The sequence below is a fragment of the Serinus canaria genome, chromosome 9 (assembly GCF_022539315.1).
Source record: "Serinus canaria isolate serCan28SL12 chromosome 9, serCan2020, whole genome shotgun sequence".
Classification (NCBI taxonomy): domain Eukaryota; kingdom Metazoa; phylum Chordata; class Aves; order Passeriformes; family Fringillidae; genus Serinus; species Serinus canaria.
The window spans coordinates 3,269,431-3,290,575 of NC_066323.1; the positions used below are offsets into that span (position 1 = coordinate 3,269,431).

The following is a 21,145-nucleotide window of genomic DNA, read 5'->3' on the forward strand; positions in this document are numbered from 1 at the left end:
GTTTTATGTTCTTGCTGTCACTAACTCTCGGCAGCAGCGGTGTTATCCCTCCCTCAAGATGTTTAACGCGTTTATTTTCACGGTTACCTCTCGGAAGCGCTCAGATACGATTGCACTGGGCATCCTGTACAGAACAAAGAAGGACCAGAGGAAATAAAGAGCAGGCAAGATCCGTGTCCGTCAGCGCAGCAGAACGCTCTTGGCATCCCGGCAGCGCAGGGAGAGCTGGAGGCTGCACATCGCTGCGCACGGACACGGAGAACACCCGCTGCACATCTCCTGTCTCCTGCCGGAGCTGCTTCCCGCGGGGATGCGGAGCAGGGGAAGCTCCCTTTGAAGGAGGAGCACAGCAGTGTTCCCGCGGGGAGCTCCCGGGACGCTGCCACGGCACGGCACGGCACGGCACGGCACGGCACGGCACGGCACGGCACGGCTCCGAGCTGCGGGGCGGGCCCGGCGGGGCGGGGATGGGGCCGGCCCGAGGCCGCTCCGCCCGTGGCGCGGCTCTGCCGCCGCTTTAAATGATTTGGGGGCCGCGGCTGCTGCTCCTACTGCTGCTGCTGCTGCTGCGGGTGTTGGTGCTGCTCCAGCCGGCGCTCCGTCCTCGCTCCCCGGCAGCGCCATGCGAGCCGGGCCGGCGCTGCTGCCCGTGCTGCTGGGCTGCGCTCTGGCCGCGGAGCCGCGGCTGCAGCGGGGCATGTGAGTGTGCGGGGCCGTGTGAGTGTGTGCGGGGTATTCGAGTGTGGGGGCTCGGCCGGGACACGCCGCCTGTGGCCCTGCCTGGAGGGTCCTGCTCCCCTCGGCTCCCCGGAGCTGCGCGGAAAGTTTGGGTGGGTGCGCCGTAACTCCGCGTGTCCCCCAACCCGCGGAGTTGTCCTGGATGGGGCTTGCGGGGCTCCCGGGAGAGAACGCTGGGCTGGGCTTGGCTTTGCCGTGGGAGGTGAAGGCAACTCCCGGGCTGCTCCTGCCTTTGCTATTAGCGTGGGGAGAGTAGCAGGAGGAAGATGGGGGTACCAGCTGGGCATCCGTGCGGGAAGGGCAGGGATGGAGAGCATCCATCCATCCATCCATCCATCCATCCATCCATCCATCCATCCATCCATCCATCCATCCCGCGGCCGGGAGCGCACAAAGAGCTGGGGCCGCACGTGTGCGGCTGCCGCGGTGCCGGGGAACTTTCTCCGAGGGGTTCTGCACGGCACGAGCAACAAATGCTCTTTGTTGAAAATGCGGTGGAACGTTTGTGTCCGGAGGTGGCTCTCTGGTCGGGCTCTAGAAGAGAGTAACTGGCCGCATGCACGAAACCTGTGGTTAAAGTTTTTGTGTGTTGAAATTGAATGTTGATGGAAATTGTTTGCTGTGTACCTTTACTTTTCTTTGTGTACCTTTCTCGTGTTTTAAGGAATGTTTCCCCCCCCTCTCAAAGCAACTTGACAAGAGCCTTTTCAAATATCTGTGTATAGCCTAATTTCTAACCTGCCTTGCCTTCCTGGGTTTTATCTTCATCAACTTCATGCCACTCTTTCATAATTAATGTCTTGTATTTGCTTTCTGTTTAGTTCTTTATTCTGTCCGAAAATTGAGATTTCCAAGCCTATTGCTCACTGGCTTTCTATGCAATACATATTTACACAGCATTTACCAGAAGTGCTTTTAAGGTGGTTTATATTACTCCATTTTGCTGGAGCACAAAGTATCCATCACAGTGCTTAGAGAAGTTAAGCTCATTCTGTGGTAAAACATTTTCCTTTGTTAAAAGTGCTCTGTGTTCCTTTCAGGCATGCTTTGTGCTCTCTTTCTGAGCAATTACTCTATCAGGAGGAGGAATAGCATTGGCCTACATTAATCTGTTTGCATGTGACATCAGTAATAACTATGATTCTGCACTTTTGAAGCTGGAGGTGCTGTTAACTGTGAATTGCCTCCAAACAATTTTTATTTGCTTTTACCTTTTTAAAGACTGTGTCACTGAAAGAGCAGAGGAAGCATTCCCTTCTGGGAGCCACGCTGTGTGAGGATGTTGCTGCTGGGCTGGAGGCACTGGGAGCAGCAGTGCACTGCCAGCCAGCAGCAATCAGGAGCAGCCACCCAAGCCCCTGACCTGTGTCAGAGCCTTGAGTGCTTTTCCCAAGAGTCATATCCCTGAAATGACTGCCTTTCTTCCTGCTTTTCCCGAGCCAGGGCAAGAATGAGTATTACTCTAAACTTTCTTGCTATTTAGGCACTTCACCTTTGGTGTAAGCACGAATGCAAAATGTCACCACCTTCAGGAGTGAGTCTGCCAGCTTTCACCAAGAACAGTGACATGTCCAGGAGGATTTTTTTAATGAATCACCTTTTTCTAACAACTCTGGTCTGACTTTGGTCATCTGCAGTCAATGAAATCAGAACAGCAAATGTATCCCTTGGAACACACCATGCTGAGTGTGTTCTTTGCTGTTGTTTTGATTGAGATCTTATGTGGCTGAGGTTACACAGGATATTCTTCATAATTGTTTTCATTCTGTTGCTAACTTGAGCATTTGCTCCTAGCTAGAAATGGGAGGGATCTCTGTGGATGTTGGTGTTCTGCTTCCAAGCCCCCTGAGGAGATTTAATGTAGAACAGATTAGAGAATGATGAGATATTTCTATCAACTGCTTTTCCATACAATTAGCCCTTGATGATCCTCTAATAGAACTTCAGAGAACTCTGGAATGACCAGAGAACAGATATGCCATTTTCATTGTAAAGCATATTTGGGTCTTTAAATGAGGAATTAACCATATCTGATGATAAAAAGCACATTTTTAGCACTTGGTAGTGAGCTCTCTAGCCCAAAACTGGGGTGTGTCAGTCAATGCAAGTGTGATGTGTGGTTACCTAGCACTGGTATTCACAGAAATCGGGGGGAGCTGTGGGACAGTACAGAAATGAGAACTAAAGGAGGACTTGAGTTGCTGTCAGAAGTGGTAAATCCTCTCCTAGACAAACATTCCCCTGGGAGCTGGAGCAGTACAGATGTCTGCTCTTGGTTAGGGGTGTAGGACAGAGCAGAGGCAGTGGAGTTATGAGCTGTGTGCTGGGAACCCCCTTTGTGCAATAAATATCTCCTTTCAGAGTTAGGACTGGGACAGGGCTCAAGAATGGATTCTTCTGTTCCCAGGTGAGGTGGGTGAGGACTTCTTTGCCAAAGGCAGGAGAGAAGTTTTGTTCTGTCAGCATTAAGCCCCTTGACTTGCTCTGTGGCTCTGCAGGTCCAGGATGACATCTTAAGGGGCTGCTTTGCTTTTAGAGGATCCAGTCTCAATCTTGCCATAAAAGTGTTTTGCTTAGGGTTTTTCTTTGCTGCTCACATGTTGTATCTGCATATTTTCACTTTATCCACTAGCAGTCTGGTCACATTCCAAGGAACACCTGGATGTAGAGCTGGATTCCTGGCTGAGTTACTGTTTTCCAGCTTCTTCAATTCTTCAGGGCAGTATCAGCTTTCTTGTGCTCCTCCTGATAAATCACGTTCCCAAAAGCAAATTCTAGCATCCACATGTTATGTGGCTCTGCAAACCTCGAGCAAACCTGGCCCTTCAGCTGTTCCAGCTGTTGGGTGCAGTGACACAGGGCTGGTTTTGCCCCACTGCAGACAGATGTGCCCGTGGACGCTTTCTTTGAGTGACATAAATAAAAATTCCTTTTAAGGTATAATTGAAAAATGCCAAGTCCACTTTTTTTTCTTGATGGAATGCATTTCAAGAATGAACTGCTGTTGTGCAAAGTGTTTCCATATGAGGAGATGCCTCTGAGTTGTGATTGTTACAGAGGACCAAATTGCATGTCAGTTTGAATATTTGGAATGCAGCACAGAAAACAACAACAAAAAAGAAATGCTATAAGGTATACAGAGATACAACTTCAACCTGGAATTTTGTTATGATACTGTCCAAATGATGTGAAAAGTAGATGGTGTAATCATTTCTTGGTGAGAAATTGTCTCGATGTATTGGCTGTTTAGCCAATACACTGTATTTTCACCTCCAGTGATGTCAATTTGCAGGTGTGAGGAAAGCTTGTCTTCCTAGCATTAAATAAAGACTTAAAGTAGGTTTCCTTTTTTGAGCTGAATAATGTAGTGGAATCTCCTTCCACTTCTTTGGATGGGTTATCTTAGACTTGGAGGTTTTGTAGTTAAAAAAATTTGCAAGTTTTCCTGGTGAAAATAAGGACCTGGTTTGCTAGTGGTGTATTCAAATTTGTGCCACAGTTTAATTTTGTATTAAATTTGTCCATCAAGTGAGATTAAGTATTTCTCTTTAAACCTTGGTTGAAGCGATGCTGGCAACTGAGAGTCACTGACAAATGTTGATTTTTAGGCTACTGAATTTTGCCTAACTTGTTTTCAGCTGAAACCTGAAGCCCTTCTTCCCCTTCCTGTCTGCTCAGACTCCATAGGGTTGCAGCAAACCCTCACTCCTCCTGAGCAGCAGCTACTCCAGCCTTTGAGGCTTGGATAATGTGATTTTAGCAAGCATGGTTTAAAATTCGTGGTGATTTCATCCCCTATTTCCACAATCCTTGAATTTGCAGTTGAAGGCTGAGATGTTTCTGATCTTTGTGAATGTGAAGATCACACTGAACAAAAATAGGGTTTTTTTTATCCTGTGCACTACAGGATGCTGCCAGCAGATAGAGCTCACGCTGGTCAGCACTGCAGCACAGAATTCCATTCCTCGGGACTTTGCGCTTCAAGCTTCTGTTTCACAGTTCCTAGAGGAATATTAATTTTGAATTTAGTCTTTTAACAGATGGCAAAGAGCTCTTTTCCTCTTTTTCTGCCCCAGTATATTCACTGTCAGGAGACCTAAAGATAATGAATGAGTGTCGTGGTGGTTCTGTGTTTTTCCTGATTTATGACGTTTTCCTGCTCTTCTGGAGAAAAATGAGATCAAGACTTTCTCCTGAACTCTGAAATAGCTGTAAGACAGCATCGTAAAATCTGATAGCCTGAAGTTGGTATATTTATCAACGATGAACTTGAACTGTAAATATTTTCCAGTTTTAGAAACTCCTGGGTTTGCATCAGAGACATCATAAAATGCTTTTAAATCTCACCAGAGGTTTAGAAATTCTCTGCTCACAACCACAGTAGGATTACACATACTGTATGATTCTTAAATCTGCACATTTAAGGTAAGAAAGTGAAGGGGAATGTCCCTTCACTTTTGATGGGATTTGACTTCTCACGTTGCTCTCCATAAATACGCTCTAAGAGGAAAAAGCTTGTCAGGTTTCTTTAGGTGTAATTGCCATGGAATGTTGCTATATTTTAGTTCCTTAAGCAATAGTTCAATGTGCTTGAAATGTGTTTTTGCAGCATTTCTTGGGAAAATTGCCTGGTTTTTGCTTTTTCTTCTGCATTGTTTATATCCAGCATTGCCTGTTTTTCCTAGTTGTAGGCATGCCATGATCTAGGTATGACAGACTGTGGAATATTTTTAATAAATTTGAAGAAACCCCCTGGTGAGGAGGGATGAGATTATCTGTGGTGGCAGACCTGGTCTCCAGGTGACTTTTGAGCAGAACTTTGATGGAAGTGACGCTTTGGCTCCCAGGGGGTTAACAGCCCATATTGCAGACTTGTGTTATTCACCAATTAAATACCTTCTCCCTTTGAACACAGTTAATAGATTTCCTTCCTCTGAAATCCAAGCCTGTTATTGCTTACATTCCCTCTCAAATCTATTGCTTTTAATTTATTTCTGAGCAGAAAGAAATTTCCTTTCATTACTGTGAAATCAAAGCATTTGAAAATGATGTACTGAACATATGCAGTTTGTGCTTTGGATTCCAGCTTCTAGCCTTGCTTTCAAACCAATCATTAATTGTTCCAGAGGGGAACCTGATATTTCTGCCTTTGCTGGGAGATGCTGTGGGCTGTGACGTGTGCTCTGAGCTCCATTTCAATGCCTTTGACCTGTGGATGAATATTTGTGTGTGGAAAGGGGAATGTTGTTCAAGTCACAGTGCTGACACTTGTTTTTGTGTTCTGTAGTAGAAACACCTCGCTGTCTTCCCTAAGTCAGAGCAGAGCTTGGCACAAAATCTTGTTTAGAAGAGAATGCCATGCCCAGACCATGTTTTTATGTACTTGACCTAATTCAGTATTGAAAATTTACCATAATGTCTCAGGATGTGCCTGAGAAGAGGCTTTATATGGTGCTCTGTACTGGTTTTTAATGAAGAAATCCCCATAAATTATGGAACAATTGGGTATTTTGGGCCTGGTCTTCTCAGGTTGGAATATTCCTCTATAGTATGTGAGTTTTTATACACCTCAGCCCTCAGGAGACTCTTCAGTGGTTGCCCTTTTGTTTGTAATTGCTGGTGCTCTCACTGCCTGACCAGTGCACCATCAATGGTGAAGAATACAGCTGTATAAACTTCTCTCATCATTATATTGCTTGTATCTTATAGCTGTGAGTCAGAGCCTGCCCATCTCTCTCTGCAGAGTAACACCAAGAGCTGTGGGTTATTTAGAACCTCAGCAGAAGTTTCTTATCCAAAAGATATAAATTGAGATTTTTCCCCCTCCTACTTTGCCACTGTTGAACACTAATCCACTAATGCATGTTAGTTTTTCTGTGGTTAAAATTAATTAAATATTTAGCTTAACCAAGTTTTCTTAATGTTAAAGCAAACAAATGAAAACCCCAAACCAAACAAAACCCCTCAAAAAATGGACATTGGTATCAAGCTAGTGATTTATAGGGGAGTAAAAGACTTGGAATATTTTAACACCTAAAATGTTGGCATGTGGGGATTTTTCTTGCATATATTGCATACATTAGATGTAATCATGTTTGTTGCAGTTTGACTGGAAGTTATATATTTCATGTTATTTTAAAAGTAAGCTTTAAAAAAACTTTTGCTTTGAAGCTGTTAAAATCTGGCAGGCACCAAAAAAGCAGTGAACAATCCCTAGATATGGTTGCTGAAATAGAGCTGAGGATTTCAGTGCCTTCTAGCTCATTTAATTGTCAAACAGTGTGGCACTTGCTGTAAACCAGAGTGAGCTTTCTCTCCTTGTGACAAAGTGGTGTGACACTTGGAATGATTTTCATGTTAATACTTGAAGATCAGGTCCCTCCGTGCCTTCCTGCTGAAGGAGGCTCAGGTGTGTGCACCTGGCAGGTTTATTGGGAGCTGGAGTTTACTGGGGGGTTACACCCCTCTGCAGGGGAGTGATAATGGCAGTGGGTGTAGTTAATGTGAAATTATACCTAGAGCTTTCCTCCCTCATTTCACACTTTTACACCCTCAATTTAATGTGGATTTTGAACCCTTATCTGCTTTGTCTTAACAATGAGTGTGTGCCAACTATTTCTTAGCCTCCTTTATGAGATATCCCATATGGTTTTCTAATTAGGAGAGAGATCCTTGGGACACTGGTCCTTAAATTTTGTAAAGCTGAGTGTTTGTGCTGCTTGGGGCTTTGCAGGCCTGGTCACTGGTGCTCTCCTGGATGTAGCAGATAGAACTAGAAAACTGGATGTTGCTGGGTATTGCATCTACATGACACTAAAAGAAAAAAAAGAATAAGAATCACTCCCTGATTTTAAAATGCACAAACAACAACAAAAAAAAGGTGACTTGGTCAATCATGGTTAAATGATTTGGATGTGCATGTTTATCTTCTGCTTTTCTTGCCAACCAAAATAGATAATTCTGTCCTGGGGGAGGGAGGAGGATGGTTAAGTGGAAGGTAAACGACAGGCGCTGCACTTTGATAGCGGCAAGAACTAAAAATCTTATTGTTGTTATAATAGCTGAGTGTGTAATTAATCATCTCCTATTGATTTGCTCTTCATCTAGATGCAGGGCACAAAGGCTGAAGGAACTCTCATGTTATTTAGCTGCTCCATGTAATCAGAGAGAGGATGTGAGTAAGACACAGCAGTGCATTAGTAACCTGTGGGATGGGGCAGCCTTGTGTGGTGGACCTTCCTCCACAGAGCCAGAGAACAGCAGTGATAATGAGACCTAATCTAAATGAGCTTGGTGCTTACAATCCGTGTCCCAGAGGGGCTGTGAACATCACAAATATTGATACAGGATCAGGAGAGAGCAGGGATTGATTAGTGGTCAAGGGAGCAGGATGTCCTAATTGTCTCTGGTAGTGCTGATTAATTTGATCAGGGAAATGAGCCTTAAAATAGATTAAGGGTAGAAAGGGGAGCTTGGCAGTTCAAAAAAATAAAAGCCTTTCTGTCATTCTGGCCTTTGTGAATTATTAAGCAATATGTATCTAGAGACAAAATTTATATATATGAGCCAATATATGTAACTTGTTCTTTGGACCTTTTGTTTCTGTGGTCTATTTCCCGATTTGACTTTTTTCCTGTGTTCAAATAAAATTTGGTTTTTTCTCCTTTCCAATTTAGATCATATAGATCAAAAACTTTTAATCAACACCTCTTTTGCATACAACATCATGCTGCTGGCTGTTTGTCCTCTGCAGTGCCACATGTTTCTGAAAGATGTCACAGTGTCTTTCTAGAGGTCTTTTTTATAAGACAATGGTGATGTTGGTGTGAGGGGATTCAGACAGTTAACCTGGAAAGCTCCTAACCAAATCCTTTATAGCAGTGTACAACTATTTTCAGATCAACATCAGTGCCTCTCTAGTGCAAAACCAGTTATCATCACAGCAGTGGAGAATTTAGCCCTGACTGTAATCTCGGTTCCCTTAAGAAAGCTCGGATTTGATCTTTTCAAACTAAAACTGAGTAAGCAGACTGTGGTTTTCTAAACTTTTAATAACAGCATAAGGGGAAGGAGCAGCAACCAATTAGTGTTTGGAAAATACAGGATTCCAGCAAGTCGCTCCTTACGACAGGTTTCACTATTGACTGATTTATGGGAAGATCAATAGAGTTCAGGCTGCAAATTCGTCAGCTGAGGCAATGCAGGCTGCAACATCTCATTTTTAGGGAGATGCTAACAGCTGTCTGACTTAGTGTAGAAGGTGGTGTCATTCAGGGAGTCTCTGTGGAAAGACCTGAAATAAGACAGCCAAATTCGTCTTCGTTAATGTTTTGATTTAAAGTTTGTGCTGTTGAAAGAAATCTTTAGGGATATCTTGATGTGTGTTTGCTCTCTCACTGCTGTTAAATCTGCCTACCTTCAGCTTCTTGCATTGAGCTGGGGAAAAGTAGATGGGTAGAATAAGAGATTTACTTTGGCATCCCAGGTGTTGGGCAGAAAAAGAAAATATCCCTGTCACAGAGATATGATGGACCTTTACAGATGGAAGTGTCCAAGGCCAGGGCTTGGAGCCACCTGGGACAGTGGAAGGTGTCCCTGCCCATGGCAGGGGGTTAGAACTGAGTAATCTTTAAGGTCCTTTCCAAATCAAACCATTCTGTGATTTTTGTGGTAGATCTATTCCTTTTCTTTTTCAAATCCCAAACACAGGAATGAATTGCATCACGCCTGGAGATGCTTTTAATTTTCTCTGAACTTTTCCCGTTGTGCAGTGGTTCACAGGCACCACAGCCATATGATTAGCCCAGGCTGCTCTTGCTCCTTGTTGGTCTAATTATCTGTTCATTAGAATCTCAAGTCTTGAGCTGGAAGTGTGTAGGGTGTCTTTGTTTAAAGGGCAGTCTCCTAATGCAAATATTAAGAGAGCTTTCTGCCTTGCCTGAGTCAGACTGACAAGCTAATAATAGCCTTGGTGTTAGCCTTGGCTAGCACAGAGCACCAGAGCAAAAAGGTTTAAAGGGACTGGTGTATCAATCAAATCCTGGCCCATAATATGCCTTTGAGTCTTTTGCTTGTTTTAACACTTAAACCCCCTTTAAGAAACATCTGATTGCAAAGGGCAGGGCAGGAAAACAGGAGCTGTTCTCTGATACACCACTGCATCCACCTGGGGCTTCAGCTCACTCCTGGATGGCCTCTAATTAGCAGAGTGCCACGGTGCTGAATTGTACCTTCACTGCCTGCAGCCTGGTTCCAGGAGCTGCTCTGAGGTTTAGAGGTCTCCAGTGAGTCAGATGGCTCCAAAACTGCCGTGTTGACTCGGTGTGTGGGGAGCTGTGAGGATGCTGAGTTGTTGGAGAGGGCATGTTTGATTCCCAGCTTTGCCAGCACAGGATTACATGTTATGCAATTGCTGCAATTTAATTATAGTGTTTCAGCAGTTTTGATATCTGCCTTTAAATTATCCCAAGGGCATCAAGGAGGAATGGCTTACTTTGAATAAATCTTCATAAACATGTGACTCTGCTGCTGGCTTGTTTTGTTCTGTGAGCGTCATTTGTTCCCATTAACCATATCCTAGAAGTCAATACTGCTATTCCTGGAAACATGGCAATATCACATGAGGAGGAACTTGTGGGATGGGCTCAGTGTGTCATTACAACAATTGTCAGCTCCTCTCTTTTATTTATGGAAGAGCGCTGCATATGAATGTACCTTTATCTGGAAAGTTTTAGGCAATTCTAATAAAAGGAGAGATATGCATGAATTATCAGAACATGATGTTCTATTCATTGGAGGGAGAGTCATTTAAAAAGCCTGCTAAGTGAGGCATGGTTGCTAAGTAAGGCAAGGGTTTTATTAGACCAACTGACGTAATGGAAAGGAGGAAAAACAGGCAAGATTTTGGGCACACAAAGATCTTCTTTGGATGGGAAACAAATGGCAGACTTTGTGCTAAGAATGGATTGGGAACAATGGCTCTGAACTTCAGCTAAATATGTGAAATGGGGAGGTAATTCTGGGGGGAAGGGGTAGCTGGGACACATGGGAAGGATTGCTAGGTTATGGAGATGACACTGGGAATGAGGGGGAAGCCTGGCTGCTTGAGGAACTTGAGGCAATCTGGAACTGGGCTGTGACCATCTCCTGTTCTGCTCTGAGGTGTTGGCACCCAGGGCAGACCTGAGGGATGGGAAATATGGAGCAATATTGAGCATGGGCTGTGCAGTAGAGGAGGAGGAACATGGAGGGATGTCCACTGGCAGTGTGGTTTAGGATGATGCAGATGATTGCTCTGATTGCTCTAAAGCCTGGGAGATATTCTAGTTCAGCAAAGTACCTTCTGCCAAGGTCAGGTGTTCCAGTACAAATGGATTCTTTATTTCAGTGGTGATACAGGACAGCCAGAGCTTACAGCTGTGGGCTTTCTTCTCCTGCCTTCCTTTACATGGGCTGCCTGAATTCCTGGGGGCTGTTTGGATTGTGCTTACACCTGCTCTGTTCCTCCTCCTGGAGTGTCCTTGTTGGGCAGAGTCCTCTTTACCCTGAGATGATGTCCCAGGTGTTCTCCTGGGAGCTGTGGTGGCTTTGGGAGGCCTGGCTGGATGTGCCATCCTCCATGGGGTGCTGACATCATTCTGCACAGCACTGGGACTGTTTTCCAGTCAAATCCTGTAGGATTTGATCCAGGCAGGGCTTCTTCCAAGTGTTCAGCTCAGCATGAAAACTGATCATGGTTATAGTGATTTCTGGTTCTGCACAGGCTTAATTTAATGATATTTGTAAAGCACTTGAAGACCTGTGGATGAAAGATGTTCCCTGGTTAGCAAGGCTACCTTGTGTGGTGTTCAGGCTTCAGAGGAGTTAAAAACCACCATAAATCCTGAATGAGAGATTAACACTACCCACTGTAAGTGATGGTGACCAACTGCCAGGCAGCTCTTGGGCTAGAACTGCTCTCTTATTAGGGCCACCCCCAGGTTTTCTAGCACAGGGTCGTGTTCCTACCTGTGACAAAGGAAACAAGTGTGACAGGGTGTTATCTGATCACCCTCTAGCTTGGAGAGGGCTCAGACTGAAATCTGGGGAAGGACTTGTCTGCTGGATGGTGTTGTTGCCAGGGTGGGTAGAGAAGGTCCCTGTTCCCCTCTGTGTTTGAGTTACTGAGGCTTGTGCTTGCAAAGCCTCACCCGGCTGTCCTGGGGAATTGGTGATTAAATTATTGCACTAACAATCTATAAACTACTCAAAAAAAATCAGTGAGATAATTTCATTCGTGTCACAACAGGTTCCTGCCTTCAAAGATAACAAAACCCCTCATTCTTTTTGGTTTTATTTAGATCCTGAATGTTTGCTGCTTTTGTTTTCTGTCATGCAAAATTTCCTGATTTATCCCAGGGCAAAGAAATTGGGATAAGGCAGACAAAATCTCTGCAAAACCATCAGCATGTAACCTTTTTTTTTGACCCTCCATACCTCCTGCAATCCTGATATTTTTGTAACTCTGGCTAGGTAGCAGGATGAAGATTACATATCATCCTCCAAAGCAGAGCTTTTATTTTGGTCTTGTTATTTTAGGAATAATCAGCAGAGAACAAGGATACTTCCTCTTACCAATTTCGTGTGTTTCCCTGAGGGGACTGATAGCGAGGGGGGCTCTTACAGAATACACAATTTCCCCAGCAATAGTTGAGATAAATCTTATCTGCCCTTGAATCTGTGGTAAATCCTTCACTGACTGGTGAGGAGCCTGAATTTCAGTGCATTGTTCACATGCTGCCTTCTGAGGAGCTGCAGTGTGTTCCACCACCACTAAAAATTCTGGTTCAAGCTGTTACACCCAGCAGAGATTTAGGTGTGTTTCTCAAGAGGTCTAAATTTGGTGTTAGAAATAAAAATTATCTTTTTCTTTGCCCCCCCAGGCCCAATGTGTGCCCAGTGCTGGAGCTGGCTCTGGTGGGACACCAGGAGCCCTGCATTCAGTCCTTCAGTCGCATGGTCAGGATGTGGAAGCAAGGCTGCACAAAGAGGAGGTGGTGTGTGAGCTATGAGAGAAGGTAATACATTATATGTTGTTATAAATGGGTTTTGTTGCTCATCTCTGTGCAAGTTCTTCAACTTTTTTTTGTGAGAGGAGTTGTCAACTGTTTCATCTGAAACATGTGGTTATGGACATGGTGTCCTCCTGAGATTTGACTTGAAATCTGTCATTGCTGAGTAGAAAATGTGACTTTTTAATGCATTTTGGGTTGCTCATGAGCTTCGTGGCTGGCTTTAGATTCAGAATTTTACACTATCAGAAAATGTTCCCGTCTTGTTCTTGTTCAGGTGAAGCCCAGCTGTCAAGTCATTGACTTTGAAAAATTGAACTTCTTTCTATTTCTGTCACATGCTTGGAACTGATGGGAGATCTGACTCCCCCAACAGCTAACCCCAAAACTGATTGGCAAAAAAAAAAAAAGAAAAGTAAAAAAAAAAAATTTACTCACCTTTGACTTGCCTGAATACAAATTCTTCACAATAATATGTGGACATGGCATATCAGAGCTCCTGGCTGTTATCAGGATGCAGTTTGCTGTATTTGCTTTGTTTTTAATGAGAACTCCTGATGGAGGCTGGAAAAGCATCTCATAAATATCATAAATATGACAGATGAGTGCAGTGTGCTGCTGGGGAGGTGGGAGTGAGTGGAATGAGAGTTGGGACTGCTCTCCTAACCTTCCTCTCCCCACAGGTCTGGCTACTACACCGTTTACAAGCAGGTGTACAGGATGGAGCAGCAGACTGTCTACAAGTGCTGCCCTGGCTGGGCCCAGCAGGACAATGAACCTGGCTGTCTGCACTGTGAGTTGGGACAAAACTGGGACAAAACCACGAGGTGACATCCCCAGGCCATGCCTTCCTACTGAATCCCCACGTCTAGATACAAGGGGTTTGTTTCTTGTGGTTTATAACTGGCATTTCCCCAGTGGTGGGAGAGCAAATGTCCTTTAAAAAGATAAAAGTGCTCATGTAAAAGCAGCAAATAGATCTAATTTTAATCCCCACAGTTTGGATTAACAGTCTAAACTCTAATTGGAGTTGTTGCAGCATTTTTGTGCCAGCCTGGCTTTGACAGGCCAACCAAATTTATTGCTGTTACACAAATTATGCAGAGAAATCTGCTGTGAGGCACTTTCCTTGGGTGCAGCACTTGCTAGTCTGTCTGGTCTTGGCATTTTCCCTTCTGCTGGTGACATTGAGGCAGTTTTATCTCTACCCTGTGGTTCCTCATCTGATGAGGACCCGTTTCTATCACTAATTTCTAATCATGGTTTGATGTTTTACTAAAAGATGGAATTTAATTGGAATGATAAGGCAGCACTTCAGCTGCTGCTAACAAGACATCAGTAGAAGATGGCAACCTACTCAGTGTTTAGTTTTGGTGCTGTTTAGTCAGTAATTGTGTTTTCTGTATGAAAGTTAGCATCTGTTCTTATTTATTTTCTAATCTTCATACCAACTTCAGGGCTGCATTCAGAGAGCTCGCTTTTATGATTGTCTCTTTGTAGTTAAAACACAAAAACAAGCCTGAGAGGTATTCCTGTTAGTTTCAGCCTGAATCTACATATTTAGTGTGCACCTGTTTAGATGTAAGAAGTCAAAAATATGTTTACAATCTGTGTTTTAATCTCTGGTGTAAAGGAGTTTAAGGTATGTGAGCACCAGTGGCAAAATGAAATTTTCTTCCTAAAAGAGAGTGCAGACTTGCTTTGAATTCTTTAAGGCCCCAAAGTGGTTGAATTACTCTTTTGTATTTGATTTTCTTTGCAAGTTTGACTCAAGCATGTGGAATTTAAGTTGTTGTAAATAAAACTGTTCTGTGTTAGAGGAAGGGAAGAATTGCAATTCCCTTCCACATGTATAATATCTCCCAGCCCATCAGTGGTTTTTAACCATTCCAACATTGTCTGGCAGCTTTTCCTATCTTATTTTAGATTCAGGCAGTGCTTTGAGTCCTGTCTTCTGCCTCTGAAGCACCTTGAAGTTAAACTGGAATATTTAAGTCTTACTCTTATTAAATTGTTTCCTATCAACAAGGCAGTTACACCTGTGACAGCAAGTCCTGCTGCAGCCCAGCCTCTGCACTTCAATAAAAGTCTGGGTTTCTCATTTGGGAGGTGGTGTTGCAGCAGGACTGAGCCAGAGAGGCAGTTCTGGGGGATCCTTGGGCCAGGATGAGCTGAAACAGCCTGTCCCATTCTGTTTGTGTGCTCTAGTGCTGTGCACTGCTGGCTCTTGCTTCAATGGAGGGAGGTGCTCTGAAGGAGGATCCCAGGTGTGCCAGTGTCCTGCAGGGTTCCAGGGGCCTCGCTGCCAGTACGGTGAGTGCAGGGGGAATTCTCTCAAGGGCAGCTGCTGTTGGGAGAAAAGGCATCTTAAAACAAGAATGTTTTATTCATGTTGACTTAGAATTAAAGGTGCCTTTGCTGCGCTCTGAAATGGTTATTTGATCATTCTCTGATTTTCCAGAATTTTTTTTTTTTGGTATTGAATTTTAACAAAGCAAGATGAAAACTGAATTTGGTTGGTATCAGATGAGTGTCTGTGGTGGATAATGTCACTGAATATCAGCAGTGGTGTCCAGTGCAGTATCTGTCTGTTGCTTCTCAACTTGAATGGTCCTGTGGTGCTCTCAGTGAATTTCTCAGCCTTGCCTTTAGCTTTGTGAGAGGAAATTCTGAGTCAAAGCAGGTGGGCAGTAGGTGAAGAATGCAGCAAATGAACCACTGTATTTGTTCATGGGATTTTTTTTTGTGCATCTCAAAGTTGAAAGGTTTTATAGCTCACTGCCAAATATTTCATCGTATTCCTGGACTAATATATGCACCAATCTTTCATTTCCCTGTGTTCTAGCATACTATAGTCTGAATTCTGACTTAGACTCCATCACCCACTCTCAATGAGAATCTTTTTTGTCTCACACACTGGCTCACATTTTGATAAACCTACAATGGGTTGTCTTGTAATTTAGCACACTGTGTAAAGCTCTCCAAAATTACAGCACTGCATCCATTTGGCTTCTTAAGGGAGGGAAGAAAGTCATTCCTTCAGAGTAGGCTGTGATTGGGACAAAGGGTTTCTTTTGTATTAGGCAAATGATAATTTCCTTTTCAGCTGAAGCATATTGTGCTTTGTTGAAAGGAAGGCAGATTTTTAAGTATTTCGTTTTTTCCTTTTTAAATTCTAATATCTTTGTGTCCTCACCTGGCTTGTCTGTCAGGCAGTGTGAGTGAGAGGGACTATAACAATAAATAAAATGCAGAGCTGTTTACAATGGAGCTGCTGCTGCCTGCAGACAATTTCAGTTCAGTTGAGCTGTGATTGGGTATTTCTTTACTGCCCACAAAAACAAGTTTATGTGGGTGAGTTGAGGTGAGCCAGAGTGACACCAAGGCAGGCTGGCTGTGATTAACTTACACAAGAGCTGCTGCTTCAAGGTAAGCAGGATCACAATCTCCAAAAAGGCCATAGAATGAGCTTTTACCAGATGGAATATATCTCAGCAAATTATAAATTGTCCTTGCCATGATAAATTGCCTTTTGAGACTCCTTTTTGCTTGGAAACACCTGTGGAGCTGGGGCATTCCCAGCAGGCAGATTGTGGATAGCCCAGCTCAGATTTTCCAGCTGCAAGGAGATGGTGCAGTCTCTGTCCCACGGGCTGGAGACTGCAGCCCCTGCAGTAAAAACAATCAGGGGCATCCTGCAGTCCCTGCTCTTTGCACTTGGGGGGACCTTTTATCTCTGCTCCTTTGTCTGCTTTCTATTGATTCCTGGGGTTTGAATGGAATTCCAGGAGCCATCATTCTCAGGTCTGTGCAGCAGCTGCTATCGCAGCCTGGCAGGAGGAAGTTTATAAATTGAATTCTGAAGGGAAAGCCCTTCTTTCAGCAAGGGTGTTATGGACCATTCACCTGCCTAACAAAAGCAAGGTAATTTAGAGTGTAAGGCCTCTTAGCTGTTGCAGGTGCCTCCAGTCAGATTCTTCTGAGGTTTGTATCATATTCGTGCAGGCAAAAGGAAGGGGAAATGTACTGTGGGACTAACAGCCACAGCCTCCAGTTTTCTTGGCTGATGTTGGAATATTGCCCATAAAGTAGCTTGGATTTAATGCTTGAGAGATGGCTTCTTTCTCCCTTTCAAAGAATTAAGGAGTCCATCACTGTGATTCTGAGGTGAATTTGATACTTGGTACCACCAATTGTTATAAGAGCAGCAATTAGAGGGTAACTAATTTTTAATAATAATATATTACAATTTTTGTTTATTAGTTTTAGTTATATTATATTGTAAGTGCTTTAAAGTTAATTATTTAAAATTATTTTGTGTAGGTTTTATTACAACTTATTTTTTATAGTTTTTTAAAGTATCTAGTTTTATTTGTAAGGTTATTTTTGTAACCTGTTTTTTGTTTATTTTTTTTTAATAATGTTTCTTTTAGTTTATGGTATTTTTATTTTAAGGTTGGTATATAGATGTATACGATGTGAGCTTTTTGTCAGGCTTTGAGAATTCTCTATAAATCCATTTCCCACATTTGTAATCTTGGCTTCTGTCACTTCTGGTATTGTGACTTCCTGTCAGTCTCCTGACAGAGGAGGAACCACAGGCATTTCATAGCTGCACTTGAACTCATTTGAGCAAAATTGCTTCATGTATCCCATTTTATATCTCCCCCTCTCCAACCTTTTTGATTTTCTTCTCTGTTTCTGTCATCAGTGTTGGCAGCTGGTTCTAAAGTTTCACTTGTTCAGCAGCTCTCATGATCTCCTTGCTGGGTGCTGTGAACTACAGACAAATTAGTACAAAAATATTATTAAATTCAATTACTCTAAGAAATAAATAGGTCTGAGGAATCTTCTAATCATTCTTTTTGTGGAGTTTATATTTGCCATTGAGTTAGGGAATAGGTCAGTGCCCTGGAAATGAATTTTTGTCCTGAAGAAAGTTTGTGCTGGATCCTCCAGGATGGCTGACGGCAGCCTCACAGCCATCTCAGCAGAGATGATTATTCCCAATTGGCATGATAGCAGCTAATGACTTTTTAAAGGAATTATGGGATGTTCCTGCAGCCTGGGACACGACACATTCCTGATGAGATGCTGCAAGGGCCGGGGCCCCTGTAACAAACTTAATGTAATTGTGTTTAGAAATGTGTTACTGCCTCCCTTGTACACTACAAAAATTACTTATAAAGTGCTATTTCTAAAAATAAAGCAATATTTTCATACTAATTTGGCACTGCACAGTTTTATTATTTGACCCACACAAGCAGCAATGCAAACTTGGGAGAGAGATTTATGGGTGAGATGGTGGAGTTCTTCCCAGAGCCATTGCAGGGACTGGGTAACAGATTGAGCTGTCTCCTGCACTGTCTGCTGCAATTTGTCTTGTCATAATAGACTTATATCAATTACAATGTCAACTTGCAAGCTGGATCTCTTTCCATTGTTTTGAACTCGTTTGGAAGTTGTGATCCCCATTTGTCCCAGTGAAAGGGAGGGAAAACCTGTAACAAGAAAGAGAGAAGGATATCCCAGTGCCAAGAATGAATTCTGCTGCAGGGCTGGTGTCATTGGTATCCTCTGTTGTCCTGGTAATCCTGTTCAAGGCCTGGGGGCCACCTGAGCTGGACATGGGATTAAATGAATTTCATTTAGCTTGTTTCATTCAGCCCTGGGACTTTTACTTGGACATGCAGGCTCTGAAAGCATTCCAAATTCTGCAAACAAGGGTGTATTTATTTACTCCTCTTCTCTGTACTCTACATGTATGTGTTATCAATGGAAAATGAGGGGTTAGTTTTGACTTTTAAGTGTTTTGTCATCAAATCTCAAGTTGCTGATGGTTTTGCTGAGTGCCTCCTGATGGGTTTTAAACCATGAAGTAAAAAACCAGAGTGAGACCTGAACAGGCTTTGTGGTTTCTTCACTGATACAAAATCTGAGCATGATTAATGGTTTGCAGTTATTCTTTTCATAGTTATGAAAGGCTCAGCTGTACTTATTCTGTCTGAGACAGTGGGTGTGATTGGAAGGTGTTTAAAAATAGGTGAGGAATGACCAGGGAGGATTTGTCAGCAAAGCCCTCTCATGGTGGCATGGTGTTTGTCCCCTCCAAAGAAAGCTTTATATAATATAAAATACAGTATTCCAGTGTTCAACAGATGAAGTGCCAGTAGATGAATTGTTACAGCACTGTTTGCTGCCACACAAGTGGGATTTTTAGTTCTTTTGCAGTGCCTGGTGCAGATAATTGGAGGAGCTTCCCCAGCCCACACCTGGAGAGGCAGTGAGCTCTGCTGGGTGCAGGGCTCACCTGACAAGAACTTTCTCTTCCACCTGCCACTGACCTTGGATATTTAGTGAGGTAACTTTTAGCAAATTACCCCACTCTGCCTGGGCTTTGTTGTTGGTGAAATGCTGATAATGGTGGCTCGTTCCTTCCTCAGGTGCTTTGAGACCCAAGTAATTAAGTGTGAGATAATGGTGCTGGAATGTGTGCAGAAGGGCAGGATGCATGGGTAGCTAAATGAAATGCTTATGAGGGAGATATCCATCAGTTCATTGACTAGCTGTCAATCTCTGCCTTCACAATGGTCACACACTATTAAGATATTGAACTTATAAAGATTCTGGTAAACAAAAATACCAGCACCTCCTAGAGCAGGTAGATCGGAGTTTTTAAAGCTGCTTAAAACAAAGGTGGGGTTTTTCTGGTTTTTTTTTGAAACCATTGATTAAAATGGCAGGAAATCTGATATATTTTCTTACTAATAAAAATGTTTTCTTTCACTGTGAAAGAATTTTCTTCCATTTTCCTCTAGGAAATGTTTTTTCCTGCAAAGAGCTGCTTGATACAACTTCTGATTAATGTCCTTTCTGCCATCCTGGTCTCGAAGTTTTTCTTCTTTGAAGCTGGAGACCTACACAAGCCTTACAGGGCAGTGTAAATCCATGAACAAGTGCTACAAATTTTCCTTCTTTTAAACAGCAAATTGCAAGGGGAAAGCTCCCTTGGATCTGTTGCCCATAGGGATGTCTTCAGTCTTCATGGATCTTTGTTTCCCACTGAAACTATGAAATGTTTAAATATTTGTGGGGGTAAATCAGTTCTGATAGCTGGGCCCTCATTGTGCCAGGGGTTTTGGCATTTTGTTTTCATATTTTGGCCATGAGTCCTCTGCCCCTGTCCTTTTTCTTCCATTTTATAAGTAGTTTATCAAATTTAGTGAAAATTGAGATGCAGTAAAGTCATCAATTGCAGCCTTTTGGCTGATTCTGTCCTTACTGGAGAGTGAATCCTTCAGCTCTCCAATGACCTAATTGCCTTGAAAATCTGAGAACCAAAAAGGCTCTGCTTGATTTTTTTATTATTATTATTTTTTTAACCCCTAAACCTCAATGGAACCTATAAATTTCCCATTAGATTTTTAAATTTAAAGAGAAAAAAAATATTTCAGGTATTAAGAAAAGAATCTGTTTCTAATCTACAATGTCATCCCCATCATGTGGGTCTAGGAAAACAGGCATCTGCTGCCAGGGTGTGGTCCCATGGTGACACACCTTTCTGTAACCTGTCTCCTGTGCTCTGGTGACAGCTGACAAGTGTCCTGACACTCAAAACATCATGGGATTTGTAGATTTAAATTACAGATGGATATAGCTACAAATTAGTAGGAAGGTAACACTGGGCCTGAGTATGAAGTGCCACAAGTCTGGAGCTGGTTGGAAGCCCATGAGAGGAGTGAGTTGGGTGTTCTCTTGGGCAGAGGTTTGCAGAAGACAAATGTAGTGCACAGATCACTGCAGGAGGTCCAAGCTATCTGTAATCTCTCAAGGAAAAAAAAGTTATGGTTGAGATAAAAATGACATTATCTGTTCTGGTGATGGATAACAGTTGATTCAGAGATTAATTCCAGTTGTGAGCAAGGCCCTGGGCAGGAATCAAAAAGCCCTGAAAGCATGGCTTCCTCCAAACTTTCCATTCTTTCTTCTTTGCTCCCCTCCTCACACCCACCTGCTCTTTGCCAGCATTGCCCACAGAAACACCTTTCATCAGCCTCTCCAGATAAAAAAGCCCTTTAAAGCAGCCACTAAAAAGCTGAGAGGAATAAAAGCTCTGCTGCCCTAAACCAGGAGCAGTAAAAAATGCTGATTGAAAGATCATGCCTGGCTCTCTGCTGGGTGTGACAGGATATAATCATCAGCCCATCCTGCTGAAAGGGAGGCACTGCCTGGCCTCCACTGCCATTAGAGAGAGAGACAGGTAGACAGGCAGCAGAGCTGGAGCTGCAAACAAATATGTCAGAAGGAAATGAACCTCAGAATAACCACTGCAGGGAGAATTCACCCCCGTTGTCTCT

The 21,145-nt window shown here is 43.2% G+C and overlaps 1 protein-coding gene across 1 annotated transcript in view; it reads left to right on the forward strand.

Moving 5' to 3' along the window:
- Nucleotides 1-622: 622 nt before the first annotated feature.
- Nucleotides 623-21,145, forward strand: part of LOC103815278 (multiple epidermal growth factor-like domains protein 6) — a 183,272-nt gene continuing 162,749 nt past the window's right edge. Inside the window, exons 1-4 of the mRNA XM_050978185.1 lie at nucleotides 623-699; nucleotides 12,660-12,794; nucleotides 13,472-13,581; nucleotides 14,997-15,101. Of these exons, the coding sequence (XP_050834142.1) occupies nucleotides 623-699; nucleotides 12,660-12,794; nucleotides 13,472-13,581; nucleotides 14,997-15,101 (427 nt within the window). The remainder of the gene's footprint in view (nucleotides 700-12,659; nucleotides 12,795-13,471; nucleotides 13,582-14,996; nucleotides 15,102-21,145) is intronic.